We start from the raw sequence: 19,335 nt of genomic DNA, 5'->3' as shown, positions 1-19,335 counted from the left end.
AATATGCACCCCCACGCGACCATACAAGCTGACATGCATCCAACCTGAGGTAGGGAAACGTAAACACTGCTACTGCATGAGAAGTACTGGTGTCCTCAGAAATTAAACGTCATGCCGCTGGTCAGTGCTCAAGAAGGAGCTGCTGGGACAGGGCCAGCGAGGACATGTCATTAGTAGCGACGTAATGACATGGTAGTTGACAGTGAGTTGTAAGCTGGGGCAAGCCAACGGACATGCCATTGGCAGCAACGTAATGGCGTGGTAGTTGACAGTGAGTTGTATGCTGGGCAAGCCAGCGGACATGTCATTAGTAGCGACGTAATGACATGGTAGTTGACATAGAGTTATGTGCTGGGGGCAGGGGCCAGCTGACATGTCATGGTAGGGACATAGTGACATGGTAGGTGACAGTGAGTGGTATGCTGGGGCAAGCCAGCGGACGTGTCATTAGTAGCGACGTAATGACATGGTAGGTGACAGTGAGTGGTATGCTGGGGCAAGCCAGCGGACGTGTCATTAGTAGCGACGTAATGACATGGTAGGTGACAGTGAGTGGTATGCTGGGGCAAGCCAGCGGACGTGTCATTAGTAGCGACGTAATGACATGGTAGGTGACAGTGATTGGTATGCTGGGGCAAGCCAGCGGACGTGTCATTAGTAGCGACGTAATGACATGGTAGGTGACAGTGAGTGGTATGCTGGGGCAAGCCAGCGGACGTGTCATTAGTAGCGACGTAATGACATGGTAGGTGACAGTGAGTGGTATGCTGGGGCAGGCCAGCAGACATGTCATTAGTAGCGACGTAATGACATGGTAGTTGACAGTGAGTTGTAAGCTGGGGCAGGCCAGCGGACAAACTTGACCGTCCTCCGCACCGGGGGGCGGCCGGGTGACTCATCTGGCGTGGCGTCAGCTCAAGGCCGCGACGGGCCTGCGGCCGGCGGTCGGACGGCCGTTGATCCGGGGTGTCGTCTTGCACCGGTCTGCAGCGGGCCGACTGGGTGTCAGGTCACTGCTGGCATTGGGCCACACTGTGGAAGCACGAAAGCCGGCTGCTATGCTGCATTGATGATCTAGTGGTGACGTAGCATGACAGCCCAGGTAAATAGGCAGGCCAGTCAGGCATGGCCATGGGTGGAGAAAAGGGGGTTTGAGGGTGCACGAGCACCCCCTCATATCGCAAAGCACCCCCACAAACAAAGCAAAACGAACATAGCAGCTTGTTAACCAAAGTTTAAAACAGAAAAGCACCCCCTGGGATTTAGGCAAGTCTCCACCCCTGGGCATGGCCGGCTTTGTCGGGCATGCCCTCGGGATGGCGTGCCAGTGTGCGGTTAGGGCATTGTATAGTGCGAACCTATGACACTGGTGCATGTAACCGAGCAAGATTGTGAAGGTGGCGCTGGCATGGCATGACATGCCAGTGGGCAGGGCATAGTTCAGGGCCAAGCTACAAGCTGGTGTATGTGACCGCCCGGAGGGCCAACTGAGTATCTGAGACGGGTGGCCACATTAGTATGGGGCGAAGGGTAGTAACAGAACAAAAGTGCCAACTGCCAGTGTTCAAGCAACTTGGCAGACTAATTGGCTGACGAAAATTAGACCGCCGGTTAGAGGGGCGCGCCATGATTGCCTCGTGCGAAGGGCCCGCGCGTAACTAACAGGCCGGATAGCTGGTAACTCACCGGTGTTCCTTCTTGGTCGACCCATGGTGGCGGTAGCCGCCGCTAAAGCTATCACTCTACTCTCCGCGGGTTTCAACCGGTAAACAAACAAAAAAAATTGCTGCGCGCACTCCGTCGCTCGGCGTCCTAACGGAAAAGGCCGCTTGGGCTGCGTTGCCTCGAGTCCAAACATAAGTCGTATGTCGGACATACTTACGTGCAGTTGTGGTAGCCGTTGTGGTTCCAGTGCCTGCGCCCACGCTGTGAGTTGCTAAAATACATGCATGGTAGAAATCAACGCTGTTACAATATATCACCCACGATCTAAAATCTATATATCTGCGCCTGTCAAGCGTGCGCGACATCTGGTGGCACTATGCGACCTGTAGTTCTCCCCGGCGCACCTAGGTGGCACGGCCTGCTCCGTGTTGAGGCACGACCTGTGCTGGCGGAGGTGGGAGGTGACTAGGGCGCAACTTCCCGCTAATATAATTTGCACGGTTCCATCGTGAAATGACCATTCTCACGACGGGCTATCCGGCGAATGCAACTAATTTGACCAAATCTGCACCTAATTTCTTTTACAGCAAATATCTTTCATTTTATGAATTTTTTTTAGTGTTTTAATCGATGATGCTCTCTGATAATATGACAAAGCAGGCATATAAGCAATTAGTGCAACCTTAGCTGATAGCTGCTAAGAGACACACTGAACCTAATTTGACCAAATCTGCACCTAATCTGTACCAGATGTGCACCAAATGTGAACCAGATGGCCGTCGTGAAAACGGCTAATATCACCCCGTTCAAGTTGTTGAATGTAAGCAATGGCATGTTTGAGCATCGTTAGTCATATTATTGTAATGAAAAATGACCTTATGCTCATGATACAATATGATTAAGTTGAACTAAAGTAAGACCAAAAAATTATTTATGTCGCCTTCGGAATGTACATTTTCAGAATTGTCGACGAACAAATTCCAAACACCCTGTCCAAACACCTCAAATTGCATCACCGTTCAAGTTGCATAAGTAAAGTTTTATTTGCTGCATAAAATTTACCGAATGCCTAACAAAAGCCGACTTTTTCTTCCCAGACTATACGATCATTTAAACGCAATATAAAGTTACGTATACATAATTGTGCTATGCAACGTCATTTGTTGTATTTGAATGGTCTTGAATTATAACGACTTTGATTATTAGAATGGTAGGTAATATTGAAATATAACTCTCCCATGGAGCGACTATCAATCCACTGTTGAGACATAAATGTTGACGAAGAAACACTCATCAGACCCAGCCCTTTGTCACAGGGCCAAATTCGTCAACTGTCATTGAAATGGCACCGTTACCATATTATCAATTCTTTTTCAATGCTATGGTATTGCCAATTAGTGTCACTTGCAGCATTGAATTAAGCTTGATAGTATATCGAGTGGGGTACCTGCTCTATTGAACATAATTTAACATAAAACTGCGGAGGACGAATGCGGACATGCGGTGACTCAGAAAAGTTGGTATGAAAGTTAGATTACTAGATTTTAAGTAAAAACACTATCTCATAATGTGTATATTCTGTCTTTATCCGTCTTGTGCTTTTGATTACTAACACACTCTCGTCATTCTCGGAATTGTTATTATCAAACTTAGTCTTTGATTTCGTCTATCCCAGTGGCACCTTATCTCAGCAGTCAATCTCTCGGACAACCTGCAGACCGACCAATATCTACCTTTTCCCATTAGCTGAATGACCTGAGATATTCAAAATCCGAACCAGCCATACCGATGTTACCGCTGATACCGCCGCACCCCACTGTTTTGGTATTTCCGAGACAGTCTCAGATAGAGAACAGTGTTCGCCACGGGCCCCAAAATCCCCAGCCCAGCCTTCCCGGGCCCATGGGTTCAGAGCCCGGCCCAGCCCATAGCCCGCTCTTGGCAAACATGTCCAAGCCCAGCCCGGCCCGGCCCGTCAAAAATAGCAATCTAGTTATTGTCTTAGTCTATTGCTATAATAAGCATGATTGATTAGGTACACTATTTTAAGAACAATTCAAATTGCATGAATATTAACATGGCAATCATGACTCCCTTCTTTTCAATGAATATAATCATTTCAAGTACCTATGGCACAAATTTTAACAGTAACAGCAAGCACCTCAGTCAATTAGGTCATGATTACACACCTATAAAAAGTTTACATGATTATATTAACTACATTCTATGAGTAAAGTTATCTTGCAAGCTGATGTGTGTGAACATTATCATGCATAATTGGTGACTCTAATGCATACTTGAAGGAAGTATTTGCAACTTACTCTATACTTCCCAGCACTTACCAGCAGAAAAAAAAGCTTGACTTATGGGAATTGATGAATCTGTCTGGGATTAACCTTGCTGTTAAATTCAATCCATTGATGCTACAATATCAAAAGCCTGAGAAAGCATACAATATAGGTGACACTAGCTTTAGCACTGTCTTTCAAAAAAGAGAAAATCCATCCATTTATCAGCAAAACTCATTTGATCTATTTTCAATTCATGCCCACGTGTCAACCGAATCTCTGTGGACAACTATCTGCTGCTTTCCTTGCTATTTTATGTTAGGCCTTTTTCAAGATATGGATATCGCTAGCAGCGTAAGCAGAAAACATGGTAAGCTTGAAATGTCATTGGGTACTTTTGCGACTTTTACGCATCATCATCATCAATTGAAAATGAGCGAACACTTCTTGATTGTCGCAGCTGCGGCAAGTAGCGATTTTGACCAATTGTATAATAAAACATATATGATCAAGTTTTTATTTTGTTTTTCGTTCGACTTTTCAGATTTTGTGATTGAAGTTTTAATTTTTATTTTATTTTTTTTGCTTTACATCTTGATTCTTACTTAAAAAAGTATTTATTTGATATACTGGTGTGTATACTACCTAGATGCCGCCACATCAACATAAACATAGCGCCATGATCGCCAAGTTTGTTGAAAAGGGGCTGCTTTGTTGTGATTTATTTTGACAAATTTATGGACATTTAAAGAAGCTTTCATCGCGAAATGCTCTGTAGAATTCCTCGTTGCTTACAGTGTGTTTCGTGAGTATCCTTTTAACCCGCGCCCTGGTGTGGGTCTGAGCCACCTTCGCCCTGGTGGGGGGGGGCCAAAATGGCCCCCCCCGTCTAACTCGAAAACGAAGAGGGCTAGGAAGACGCGGAAAAAAGCAAACGAAAGCCCATAACAAGTACGTTCGAAAGTATTTCGGTCATTTTTTCGCTAAGGTCAATATTGAGGTCGCTAGAGGTCATCATAGGTCAAATTTCAGTGTTTTCGGTGTTGCCGGACATATTCCGCTGTAGCTCGGAAACTAGAAGAGCTAGAGAGCCGCGGAAAAAAGCAATCGATAGCTCTTTTCAAGCTCTTTCGCCAAGGTTCGTCAGATTTGACCTCAGCTCAACGATTTGGCCTACAGAGGTCATGCAAGGTCAACTTGGCAAATTTCGTTGAAAATGTTTTTAACTATAGCATGCATTCACGAGAAAATAGAGAAACGATTCATGCACCATCGTGCTTGGCTCGTCGAGACGCGTCGAATGATATATAGTTTGACCTCGAAAGGTCATTTTGAAAATTTGACCTCAGGTCAAGGTCATGACCTTACCGAAATAGGTCATGCTGCATATCATTCGATCCGCATTGACGAGACAAACACGATAAACGTCGAACGGAGTCTCTATCTCTATTCAATAACAAGTAAGTGCAGAAAAACCGCTGGTGACCTCTGGTGACCAGGGAGATGACCTAGCGTGACCTCAGCGAGGTCACAAGCAAATGGTTTCACATGGGCTGTGATTTGCTGACCCAAGACACTTCAATAACGAAATATAGGAACAATCACGCCCGATTTAGCTGAAAAACAACTACTTTTCGATTCTCCCATTGACTTATAATGGGGAGCAGCGATGACCTGACCTGACCTTAGGTCACATTTATAAAAAATCCGAGATAGCCATTTTGTAGAGCTGGGTGACATCTTCAAGTACTGTAAATTTTACATCGATCGGATAAAAGCTGTGCCTTTGAGAGAGCTTTGAACTTTTTTAGAGGTGGTGTCAGTTTTGGTGACCTTGTGACCTGACCTGACCTGACCCGAACCCCCCAAAAAAGGACATGATGTAAAAATGTTGAATAAACAGCTATACAAAGTTTCAGGGCGCTAACTCAAGTGGTTTCTGAGTTATCGCTGAAAAACCACAGGGGGGGGCCAAAATGGCCCCCCCCCACCAGGGCGAAGGTTAAGGTTCTGCTCGTTAAAAAGCCGTCGGTGAAGGAAGAAAGACTGTGTTGGAATTGTCTCACTATCGCCATATATAAGTGTTAAACTTACCCCGCGTTCGATGTCTCTCGGACGGCGAAGATTCTACGCCGTCCGGCCAATCACGTTCCATAACCGCAGCCGAGCCCCCGCTGACCTTGGACGGGATTGGCCGGACGACGTAGAATCTTTGTCGTCCGAGAGACATCGAACGCGGGGTATATGTAGCCCTGTAGCCCATCATTGTTGAGTGGCTTCATAGTTTTTGGAGTTGTAGTGCTAAGTAAGTTATTCTGATAACTACATTTTAACTTTTATTAACAAACTAATGATGCTAGAGATTCTCTGATCTTTTTGGTTGCGAAATTTTTATGAAAACCCTCCTATGTGTGACATCATGTGATATTGGATAATTCTCAAGATTCCCAAAATTCAAAATCAAGTAGGTTTTCTTTCACCTTGCTTAAATTTGGTTTACTTTTAGTATTTTCCCAGTCTGTTTTGTTTGCATCAGTTTCCAAATTTTCTTGAATTGACAGTCGCAAAACCCATAGTCCAGAAAGCTCTTGGCCCGGCCCGTCCATAGCCCGTTAACTAATGATATTTGGGGGCCCGGCCCAGCCCGTAGCCCAGCCATGGCCCGTTGGGCTGGCCCGGCCCGTGGCGAACACTAGACGCGTTTACATAGGGTTTGTTGCAAGCTTATATCTCCGTCCGTGATGTTGCAAAAGATGCCAATGGTGCTTAACAATTTACAAAATGATCCCCTCTAAATATTTGAAGACCACTGCATCGAAATTATCGCCAAATTAACGAGCTAGAGCCTCGTCAATTATGCTATGTAAACCGGGTTACTGATAGAGAATAAACCCACTGCACTGTTGTAGAGTCTGGTGACGGCCTTAGATACATCGCTGGCTCTGTGATGATTCCAGATGACTTCTTGGCCCACCTGCACTGTATGGGTGCCCCTGTGACAATCTCAGATAGATTGTTGGCCCGCCACTGTTTGGGTGTTTCTGCGACAGTATCAGATACAATTGTCGGCCCGCCACTGTTAGGGTGGCTCTGTGACGGCTCGAGGCGGACCACTGCCTCCGGTGATCACTCGCTAATTACTCGAGCTCGGCGGCATTCCTCCGTCATTGTCGCTGTCCCAGGGTCACCGGGGCAGCGGCGGCTGAAAAAGTGGGCTGTGACGGCAGCTGAGGGGAGGGGATGGGGTCGGCTGACGGGTTGACGGTCCCCCCCCCCGGTGGGGAGGGGAAGGGGCGGGGCCAGCCGACGGGTTGACGGTCCCCCCAGGGTCGCGGCGTCCTGCCAGCCGGGGGAGGGGGCGGGTCGGCCGGGACGGTCGCCCCGGGCGGACAGCGGCACCTCAGTCCTGATCCAGTGCTCCCCCCGGCTGTCACAGACAGGACTCACAGCGCACACTATGGCGGATACCAACGGTACGTCAGCGGTGGTGATAACATGATACGGTGGCGTGCTGTGTTCCGTTTGTGGGGGCGAGACAATGAGTGAACAACGGACGGTGTTCATTGAATCCAGTGAAAACGCTAGTCAAGTTTAAGTGTTTCACACCATCATTATCCTCCTCTGCAATGGTTTTGAGGACACATGCCACTGAGGCAAAGTTTACGGTGTTTTGGACTTCATTGCAGCTGACTGCACGCAGTCTGCACTCAGTGTAGGAGCATAGAATAGGCATGCAATAGAAGCTGCTCAATGCACATCATCATTGTATGCATCATTGTATGCGTCTTGGACACACACCTGACAGAACATCACTTGAAAAGTAGTCGGCATTACTTTTCCATTAGAAATGCTAATATTTTATCAATGCCGATACCCCCAGAGGTCTAGCGCCTCTGAGACCTCTGAAAAAAATGGATCGTTATAAAGGAATTTAGAGTCTACTTGATTCATACATACATCTTTACCGGTAGCTACTAGTACCAAAAAAAATACTATAATCAATAATTGTGTCTATTGCTGATTTCAGAGACCGAGTGGGCGCAAGCTGGTACTCGTACCTACGTGTTTTATTACTTTTGCTTATTTCTTTAGTGCGTCGATAGATAGATTCTCCTGTTCTTTAGCTTGCAGTAGAATTGTGTTTTGCCATTATGTTATATGCAGAGCATCACAGTCTCGTACGTCGATTGTGATTATATGCAATTTAGGTTGGCTGATCATAGTTGTCTCGTATTTGCTCGTAGTTGTTTCGTCCTAGATGCGGAATAGTTCTTACTTTCGATGCCACTTTCTGATCCAGCTAAGCTTAGATTGATTTGTACATACCAATACTCAATAGCAAAGCTGAATGCATGTAGTCAGCTTGAGGCGCCAATATATAATTTTCAAAACTTTTAACCATTTCATCACTTTTCATAATTTATTTAAATATACTCGTATCTTTAGGAAAAATTCGCAGAGAACAGGACTGCAAATGGGCATGGAAAGGGAAAACAAAAGGTGTAGCCTTGTGAAAATCGCAGAGCAAGTGTTCGACGCGTAGGTTGTTTCTGTATTTTGTTCATCTGTCCTCTGTAGTCGTCATTTCGACAGCTCAATAGATGTTTGTTACTTGGACCACACTTTACCTACTTCATGTCACCCTGACCCTGTAGTAGCTTCCGTCGCTGAATGTCGAAAGCTGTGACATATAAAATGGTCAATCATGCACTGGCACCTGCATTTCATGTCGATTTTAGTTTTACAACAATTTCTTCTAACAATGGGCTATATGCATTGTTTCTTAACTGTGTTTTGCTGATCTTTTAAAGATCAAGTGCTGCCGATGAATGACACCGAATTTCTTGCCATTTTTGTTAGTGAAATGAGCCTGACCGAAAATCAATTCTCTCAATATTATATCGAGCTACTCTACTGCATTGTGGCAGCAATTTTGGAGACCACACAAATCGTCTCGAAATCAGATAACACCCTCAGTGTTTACGTCCACGAGCCCATTTCGCCGCTATGGCTGGATCGGATTTCGCCAAACATTGGCTTACGCACCTTCTCCTCCTCCAACAACAAACCATTCGTCACCGGGGCGGTTCCTATCTACCCCGGGAGAGCCGGAACATTATTGGTTTGGCGTGGCGTCTGGGGCGCGGCGGCCGCAGAAAAACGCCGTTGGTGGCGGTGTTGACGGCGGCGCGTGCTCGGAGTGGCGTCTGCCTCAGCTGCCGGTGACAGGTCAGGTCACAGAGGGGATCGATCACCGTACAGACCGCACAGTTTGTCTGCCATCAGAGCCGACAGACGGCTGGCGGTGACATGGAGTCTATTTACCTACAGGTGTGTGAGGTCAGGTGAATTGAATGAGTGATAGATAAAAAGGTACCGCACTTTCACATTCTCACCTTGTGTTCAAGGCTGCGAAACGTTTGGTAATTTGTTAGATACTATTATTGCTTTTTTGGAGCTTGTTTAACCCGCGCCCTGATGGGGGGCCATTTTGCCCCCCCCCCCCTGTGATTTTTCTTAAATAGCGAGAAAACGGCGGCGCGCAGCGCCGCCAAATTTGGGTACCTTCTCGGGCATCAATTTGACACCTTCACACAAAATGTCAAGTCACAGGTCACCTCGGGTCAGGAGTTATTAACCCTCGCATGTGTGCGGCGTTTGCCAGCTTCTAATGTGTAGGGGGGGTCGGATGGACCCCCCCCTTGCCGTTTGGCCCCTGATCGAGCTAGAGCTTCGCGGAAAAAACGAGCGTGTTGCCCGTGACGAGTGGAAGCCAATGCTACCAAATTTTAAGGTCCTAGGTCATTGGTTGACCTTCCAGGTCAGGTCAATGACCCAGAGTCGGGAAAATCGGACCTATTAGAAAGTCGTAAAGTGTGGCTGCTAAGGGTTTTTGTCGGGGTGCTGATCACGAATATCGTGTTAGTTTTGATCACAGATGATGTCTTTAAGCATTTAGACCAGGTCGGGTCAGGTCAGGTCAGGTCAACCAGTAGGGGTTGTGACGGGTATTCGTAGTGCGTGTCAACCGCCTCTGACAGCTTCGTAACATGTTACGAAGGCACCAAAACTACTTCGTAAATGTTCAAATGGTTGCTAAATTCGAATTCAGCTCCAAAAACTAGCCTAGAATCATGTAAAACTCGAAAAAGTGAACCGAGGTCACCCGAGGTCACCAAAGGTCAATGACCTGACCTGACCTTCATGTGACCTTGACACCCACCCTAATGCATGGGAGCAACATCAAATCACATGTTTGAACGTTTGAAACCACGAAAAGCTTGCAAACGCGCGGCTAATGCGAGCCGACATACGCCGAATCGCGATTCCGGCCAAACATGGTCTCGGAAAAGAGGTCACAGGTCAAAGGTCATTTGGGTCAGGGTCATTAAATTTTCAGGGTAGGTGTAAAATTGATCAATGTGAGGGTACTGAAACTTTCGTCGCGATCGGCCGCTTTTTTTGCGAGTTATTCGCGAAAAACCATGGGGGGGTCCATCCGACCCCCCTACACATGCGAGGGTTAAGGTCAAACTGAGGTCATGTTCGAGTAAAAATGAGCAAAAAACATGACATCTTCAAACGCTCACCAAATCTACAGTTAACAAGCACTTTTAAAGTTCCTTATGTGGTTGTGTAGAGAAAAGACGGCGCTACAAAACTGCTATCTTGTATTTTCGAAATTTTGGGATTTTAACCCCCCAAAATAAAAAAATGGATTTTTTCAGAAAAACTTAAAAAAATATTTTTTTTCGAATTTCGAAAAAACCGCAATATATGTAATAGTCCCTGCGCTCTTCGATATACATACCAAATTTTAGATCGATACCTCCTTTTTTGGCCAAGTTATGGCGAAAAAACTGTTCAAAATTGATGACGTCAAATTTTTGGACTCAATTTTTAGCACTTCTAGACCACGTAGCGCAAAATGGAGGCCTTCATTCAACTCCTTGTGACGAGCTGCATCGAATCGATACCCATTTTATGCAAAAATATCAACTTTGAAATTTGACCTTATTTGACCTGACCTTGACCTGACCTTGACCTGACCTTCACCAAAACATAATTTCAACTAACCCCAAGGGCTGCCTGTCCCACATAATCGCATTTGGCATATAAAATGGACCATAAAACACGCATCACATGATATTTTTAATTTGTGACCCTCAGTTACCTGACCTCTGTGACCTGACCTGGTATCAGTGACCTCAAATAGCAAAATATGTGTTTGACGAACATTTCTCCATCGATAATTTTCAATGAAATGCATTTTACTCGATTTTACAAGTTACAACGCATTTCTTGAAATGCCTGTAAACGGTGAAAATTCGACCTTTGACCTGACCTGTGACGTCATCGGTTAGACAGAGGTCAATGAAATTAGGTCGCAAGGTAATTCCCCGTTGGGGCTATCCAACGCCGTTTGCCGTTTGTCGCTATGTTGCGTGGTTCTCGAGATCTTAGGGGGGGGGGCAAAATGCCCCCCCATCAGACCGCGTTGCTCGGCAGACCCCATCAGGGCGCGGGTTAACGAAGCCTAGGAGCTTTCATTAAAAATTTACTTGTCTCAAAGGTTAGTAAGCGCTTAATCTTCATCAGGTTCAGGTTCTTAATCTTCATATTTTTTTGTCTCAAAGGTATAGAAATTTCGACATTTTCAGAGACGTAACCACTTATTCTCAGAAGATGCATGCTGATGCATGGCATTGACAGTCACCATGTAGCGATATGTGACTGATATCGACACATTCAACAGATCCGAGTCCATTTGACATGTAGCTATAAATTCTGCCAAATTCCGTCGATCTAGCTGGACTCCATAAACACGATCCCTGTTGGTTACCTGGCAACTGTCTCGGGATCTGGCCGCTCCCCGGTCGTGCAGCGTTCATATGTCTCTGCTGGCTGCTGCCGTCACCGGCGTCCTCGCCTGGTAGCTCTGCCAACATCAGAGCGGCAGCGATATTTCACCGGCAGGCACGTCAAAGGACCTACTCTCGTGTTAGTGGGAGGTCGGGTGGACCATGGTCCTGGCCACAGCCCAGCAGACGGGGACATGGCCTCAGGGTCGCCAGCGCTACCACTGACTGCCAGCGGCTTAGGGATGAGGAAGCAGGCGGGATCGTCACAAGGTTGACCATGAGATAAATGATGAATTTAGTTAAACTAGTCATTGAGTGTGCCATTTTAACAAAATGGCTAAGGTCATCTCAGAGATCAAAATGTAATCGTTCCCACTATATTTTGCTAGAGAAATACAGCATTGTTTTGTCTGAATGAGCTGTCATGTCTATGTAAACGTGAATTGTGAGAGGCATTATAAAAAACAAAGTTACTGGGGTTTGGGCTATTTATGCCGTAATTGAGGAGGCGTAGAATTGACATGCATCCTTGCAGAGAAAACCAAGAAAAAGAAGAAGAAGAGTAAGAAGAAGGAGGAGGAGCCGCCTGTTGAGCAAGTGGAGCCACAGGAGCCCCAGGAGTCCGAGTGGCCACCTCAGAATGTCAATGGTATATCGCCTGTCTGATTCAGTATATGCAGGCTGCATTCAGGATGTGTTTGATGTAGTCAGGGCGAAGTATACCGTCACGCCAGGAAAGCAGAGTAGCAACAGAATAGCATATAGTGGCAGAATATCGAACAGTAGCGTTTGGTGTTGGGTTATCGGTCTTCTTTGATCGTCACGATTGTAGTATATTTAGCATTTAGCAGGACATAATCAGGCACTTGTTCCATGAAGTGTTAACTTGCGTTGTTGTAGTTAGTGGTTGCACTTCGCAGTTGTAGTTGTGTTATCACAAGGTGTGGTTACGGAAGATAACAGTGCTGCTAAGTGCTAGCTAGTATTAGTTGTTATCGCGAAAATGATATGCAAGCTGTTGCAGGCATTGATTGTCTGAATGGATGTGAGTTCAGCCAGGACTTTTGTGCACTCACGTATAGTACCAGCCAGCTCGGCGGGTAGTTATACGAATATGTAGCTTTTGAGCCATGTAACAATATTCAGTTTCATTTATCATTGCACATATAGCTACCCCGTAGTTACAGTGCTCTTTGTTGGGATGGGTAGCTCCAAGAATATTTTAATTGAGGGCATGGACTGACGCTGCGTTTATTAGAATCCGCATGCGTTGGTGTGACTTTTCAGTTCGCCGTTTGTGTTCCCAGATCAGAGTTGTTTTGCGTAAGCCATGCGTAGTGAAAGGGTTATAACAAGAGGACAACATGTGTATTACTTCACATAGATGTGCATTCGCAGGCGAATCGACGACCTAGGGCGAGTGGTCTGTGGCATCAAAGGCACTGTAGCGGGTGTCCCATGTTTAAGCACCGCATTAAAGACAGTGGCTTCCATGTTTATTGAGATAACACAAGGCGAGTGACTCTAACTAAATCGCGTTTCATACTATTTGTTTATCACACCAGCACAAAGTGTTTGGTTTCTGGCACATCGTATTTAGCGCGTCCTCGATGTCTCATTTTTGCTCCTCGAGCACGCAGGTGTTATAATATTCGTAAAAAATTGTGGTTTGCATATACTGCATTCTAGAGAAAGGTTTAACCCTATTAGTGGCAGGCTCCTGGCTACCCCTATTAGTGGCAGGGGGGGGCTGTTTACGACCCCCCCCCCCTGATATCTCGAGATCTAATGGGCCGATTTTCAAAATTCAAACGGCATTCGATTTCGCTCAACGTGATCTACATTTCTAAAAAAAAAATAAAAATTAAAAAATGTCAATAGGGGGGTAGAGGGGGGTAAAAACGTGCAAATTGCAGATACATTTTAGACTGTTTATCACGGCCAGGTTTCTGAACCAATCTTAACGCAACTTTTGCCGATCGATAGAGAATGAACCAGGAATTTACATGGATCCTAAAAATATGCATTTTCAAAAATCATAGGCGGATACAGATCATTGAGATTGGGGGTACACAAAAAGTATAGTAAATAAGGTTTTTGTTGGTACTGTTTCTAAAAAGGGTGGTAATGGTCTTGTTATGTTACAATTTTCTTATGAGAGAACGACTACAATTGTATTGGTCATGCATTGGCGGTGTCAGGGCACCTATGTTGGGAGGTAAAACATAACCCTTTTTGGACGCCTGGATCCGCCTATTATAGCAAAAACGTGTCAAAAGAGGATGCGCAATAACTTTGTATATGTTATCACATGATACCTTTCATTCACTGTTCGTAAAACTGGTGCATACAGTTATAATACATCAGCATCGTGATCTTCGCCCAAATGACTCGCTTCACGAATAGGACCCCCCAATTCCCAGTGCTCTGGAGCCGCCCCTGGTAAAGTTATGAACTTGAAATTTTCAGGGAATGTGCCCAATTTAGTTTTAGGAAAAGTCAGAAAATTTCAGCATCGTAGCTTCAGCGGTTTCGGAGATATTCCCGAAAAACCTGAGGGGTGGATGAAAACAACCCCCCCCCCCTGCCACTAATAGGGTTAAGAGGTGTTTTTATTACAGCCACTTCCTTTGAGCTTTCTCAACAAATATTGAAGCTATCGTCTTCTTAGAATATTGCATATTATTGTGGGACACCTTGCATTTATGATGCAGTGTTCAATTCCATCGCCTTAGTGTGTTTTGCAGCAAAGTGTGCACGTGCAGCAGCTATTTGCATGTTATTACGTCACGCTGTTTTGCATGCCACTTCCAAACATCACCATCTTATATGCAATAAAAACAGTATGTTTTCGAGCCGGTCGTTTACTGGGTGTTCAGCAGTGTCGATTGAGCTGTGTTTTCTAGCGAGCCGAAAGATGACGTCATTGAATCGAACCGCTCGGTATATTTCAGAGGCCGAGATGGAGGCTCCTCCAGCGGAAGGTAAAACACTATGGCACTGCATGAACATAAACTATAGAACGGACATAGAGTAGATCGTAGACTGACTAGACTAGCGGTATATAGACTGTAGACTGTAGACTGTAGAAGCATACCGTAAAGGACATATGGCACGTGTGTAGTGATAGTAGTAGCGTAAGTAGCTTAATCTATTTAAATAAAACGGTGCAGTCATGCAGTTTCTATTGTAGTTATTGTAGTTTCAGTCGTATTTTGAGCAGTTACTAACTAAGTAACCATACCAGTGAGAAACAAATGCACGTTTGGTGTTACTCACTGAATACGTACAACAACAACATCATTATCAACAACAGCAACAGCAACAACAACAACAACAGCAACAGCAACAACAACAAGTACCTACTTTTGGTAGAATAAAACTTACTATGTAGTATGTCATGTCATGTTTAGCAAACCGCATTTACTATATACTGCCTTATGGGTAGTAGCCTATGCTATCCGTATCCTCACCATGTGCATTGTGCATTTATCTCGATACCTGTCCACCATAGGAACAACTGTACGTGTGCAGACTGTGCAGCGGTCTAGTGAGGGTCCCTGTCCTGTGCGCTGCAGTAGTTCAATAAGGCACTGAAGGTCGTTTACAAAATTCAAATGTCAACCCAAGAGGTCCATTTGAATGGTAATTGACAATAACATACATAAACCGATCGTCAGTTTTGTTTCTCTGGCTTAAAACGAATTTACAGTAAATGCTATCAAGGTACTAAAAACTTGCACTTACTGAAATACTGTGCAATGTGAGTGTTTTATTTGCACTGATGTAAAAATAAATACCCCGATGTGTTTATCGGTGTGTCTTGCGCATGTGTAATGCTTTGTATGACATATAAGACATATATGAAATACAGACAAATATGGCACCGTAAGACGCATACATACAAATGCAAAGAGAAAACCAAAAGCGGCAACCATCGGCGAGCGTGTGATCTCGTCCTTTGCAGTCGCTTACCCTCTCGTTCTGCGCAGACGCGCCGCCGGCTGACGACGCGCTGGTGAACGGCGAGGTGCCTCCCCCTCTGGACGACTTCGATTTCGACCGGCCCCAGCAGATCGAAAAGAAAAAGTCGCCCTACCCCGTCTTCTGGAACCGGCCCAAGGCCAAGATGTATCGCATGAACTTCGACTACGGCGAGACCTACTACAGCAACATGATGGCCTACCTCAACAGCAAATCGACCAGTGAGTGCCTTTGATGTTCCGCTGCCGCAGACCAATTTATTGGCCCATTGCACATTGACTAGGTAAGCACAGCTGGGTGGGGATATAGCAGAGCGGCTGTGATTCATTAGTGCGGTTATTATGAGAGCCGTGGTCGGAAGCTATAATACACGAGGCGGACCACAAATATCATACTCGACCTAAGCGATGTCAGACGGTCCATTCCAGCTGAACTGTTGTTCTGTCTGGAGCATTATTCAGGCATCCATGCGGCTGCCTGGATGTAAGCTAGTCCGCGCGCCTGGATCCTGAAGGTAGACTGACCCGCAGAGCAGTAATGCATTGCGGTACAGTATACCAAGTAAGACGAAAACTGCCGTATAGCTGCGGAGGATACTCTTGCGGATAGGATTGCGGAGGATACTTGAGGATACTCTTCTTTTGCTTTGCTGTGTGCCCGTTATGTCGTGAAACTTGGTGCACGCTGTCAGTCCAGAATGAGGTCGTTGATGCCGTTGTCAAGAACGATTAACAACACATTATGAAAAGCTCAGCCGCTGGAGGACTACACTGAAAGCTTTTTTGATTCCTTTTAAGCATATTAGGGGAATTGGTCTAAAACAACACCCTGATCATTTCTCCGAATATACCCCAAATACACTTTCTTTGAATATCGCTCTGAAATTCTTCTAATATACCCTACACTGAAAACCTTTTTGATTCCTTTTAAGCATATTAGGGGTTTTGGTCTAAAACAACACCCTGATCATTTCTTCGAATATACCCAAACTATACCCTTGTTCTTTAAATAGCTCCCTTGAATTCTTCTAATATACCCTAGTAAGTACCGAAGAGGAAAGGAATATGATTCCTGTTCTATTCCCTGCGATACCCACAGTACACTCCTTTTAATCTACCAAAATACCCTTACATCGAAACCTCTAGTATTCCTTCTAAGCGTATAAGGGGAATATTTTGCAAACTATACTCGCATTATACCACTTAACCCGCGCCCCGCTGGGCTATTCAGCCATACGCGCCCTGCTGGGGGGGGGGGGGCAGATTCTGCCCCCCCCCCTGTCTAACTTCCGAACCGATGGTCGTAGAAAGACGAGGAAAACGGCAATCGAAAGCTCTCAACAAGGCGGGTCTTAAGAGCCCAATTTTTTTGCTTAAGTAGGTCAGAGGTCAGGTCAAGGTCAGGTCAAGGGTACAAAATGCAAGTTTCTACAGCATCGGCCTTGCACCGTAGTTGCCGAAGAATGGAATGAGGCTGATTGCCCAAAACGTGTTCTTAGACTACCAAGACAATATTCGTTGCATACAATGTCATTCAAAGGTCAAGGTCAAGGTCAGGTCAGGTCAGGTCAGGTCACCAAAAACAAAATATAGAAAAGGGCATGTGTGACACATGTTTTATGGGTCATTTTACTCATAGAATTCAATAGGCACACTCAATAAGTGATCTGGACCACCTCTGGATGAATTTCAGGTCGAGGTCAGGTCAAGGTCAGGTCAAGTGAGGTCAAATTTTGAAAATGGTTGTTAAGGCCTAAAAAGGTGTCTATCTGATGCAGTTTTTCACGGCGAATCGAATGGTGCTATTTTTGTTTCCGTACGAGGTCTAGAACTTCCAAAACATTCATTTTTCAAAAAAATTGTGTGTCGTGACGTCATAAAATTTTAAATAACTCCCACATTTTTGAACCGATTCTTATAAAAATTGGTATGTAGGTGCACATAGAGCAGTTCTCTGACATATATTCCGGTTTTTACGATACACTCAAAATGTTGGATTTTATGGTTATTTTCCCAAAAAAGTCAGTTTTTTGAAAAAAGTTGGGCCGAAATTCAACATTTAAAAAAAAACTGAGATAGCTATTTGATAGACAAAGTAGAATCACGTATAACCTTTTTTGTTACGTCTTGATTCCTTTAAAATTGAAGATGTTAGCGGCGTTTGAAATTTTGCCGTTTTTGAGGCGAAAATGGCGAACACGACGTCACTAAAACGTCAATTTATCAAAAATTTTCCGACGGATTTCGCTCAAACTTTCAGTGAATGTGTCAAATTGATGTATGATTACGTACTAAAAGTTTGACGTCGCTGGCGTAACGCGTTTAGAAGTTATTGGCGAACAACGGGAGGGGGGCAGATTCTGCCCCCCCCCCCCCCCAGCGGGGCGCGGGTTAACACTCCCGTATTATTCTGTGATTTCCATCACTGATCTCAATGTATTCTTGCATTAGACCCCACATAAACCCAGAAGGGAAAATAATAATGCCCTAGGTATATTCGTCGTAGAACTTGCTCAGAAACTGTCTCATTACTCTCAGCTCCCTCGTCCGATTTCCCTTTTTATATCGTAACACATCCAAAACTCACAGACATTTGGTCTTTTATTATTATTCATGTTTTACATTGGTACGACAACAGCATGGACATAGCTTCACCGTTTCTCTTCCGATAAGACGCAACTTGGGATAAGTAAATCTGAGATCATCATGAATGGATATTTAATATCTATTTCGGTTATAAAACACGAAAATCAACGGTGGTTTCAGCAACGCAAAAATGGCGTGTATGTTAAATAACTGTTCATTACCAAAGAGATGTCATTAGAGCAATGCATATCCTGTAACAATTGCTGACTTTCACCTAGCAGCTTACACGACACATTTTTACAAGACAAAACTTATATGCCGGACCCTGTAAAAGGGATAATAGGACCAGATACTGCGCACTGCTCGGGTCCGGGCGCTGACCGTAAAATAGTCATGCAGATCTACACCGGGTGCGGGCAAACTCGCCCACCAAGCGTCTCTTGGGTGAATTTTCCGGTTTCCGGCACGCCGAAAAGTCGTTGTCGCACATGCGGAACTTTATATACTGTGGTGGTTGTAGCTACAACCCCAATTTTTAAAAGTACAACCCCAATGGCAAAACTACAACCCCAACATTGGAAAATTAATAATCAGCCTAAAACACATGAAAATGAACAAAATATGTATCATACAGAAGCAGATGATTGAGATATATCAAGAAAGCGAAGATATCAATAAATTAGGACATTTTTTGATTTCCAGATGCTAAAAACATTGAAGGTGCTCTGTTAAGAACATATTATTCCGCTGAGACAGTGAGCATGATATGAAAGTTAATCACTTCACACTTCTTAAGCATACTAAGTCAATCATATTGAAAGTGTTCCAAAAAATCTTAACATGTAACATGAAAGTGTGAAGCAAAAAAATCATAACATTCATCATACTTTTGCAGTGGCGGATCCAGCTTAGAGTTTTTTTTTGTGGGGGGGGGGGGCAAACCATAACAAT

General features: G+C 44.8%; 1 protein-coding gene across 7 annotated transcripts in view; it reads left to right on the top strand.

The window, feature by feature from the left end:
• The window catches only part of LOC122388946, a 40,118-nt gene that overhangs the window by 9,142 nt on the left and 11,641 nt on the right, over window positions 1-19,335 (top strand). The window contains exons 1-5 of one of the 7 annotated variants that reach the window (XM_043380559.1): window positions 7,352-7,426; window positions 7,981-8,001; window positions 12,351-12,464; window positions 14,770-14,799; window positions 15,808-16,020. In XM_043380559.1, coding sequence (XP_043236494.1) covers window positions 7,411-7,426; window positions 7,981-8,001; window positions 12,351-12,464; window positions 14,770-14,799; window positions 15,808-16,020 — 394 coding nt within the window. In that variant the 5' untranslated portion in view covers window positions 7,352-7,410. Of the gene's footprint in view, window positions 1-7,283; window positions 7,427-7,980; window positions 8,002-12,350; window positions 12,465-14,769; window positions 14,800-15,807; window positions 16,021-19,335 lie in introns of those variants that run through there. The other 6 variants (XM_043380640.1, XM_043380706.1, XM_043380868.1 and 3 more) reach the window with 6 other exon arrangements.

The sequence above is a fragment of the Amphibalanus amphitrite genome, unplaced genomic scaffold (genome assembly GCF_019059575.1).
Source record: "Amphibalanus amphitrite isolate SeventyFive unplaced genomic scaffold, NRLGWU_Aamphi_draft 000001F_arrow, whole genome shotgun sequence".
Classification (NCBI taxonomy): domain Eukaryota; kingdom Metazoa; phylum Arthropoda; class Thecostraca; order Balanomorpha; family Balanidae; genus Amphibalanus; species Amphibalanus amphitrite.
The sequence above is the reverse complement of the archived record's forward strand: the minus strand, read 5'-3'. Positions and strand labels throughout refer to the sequence as shown.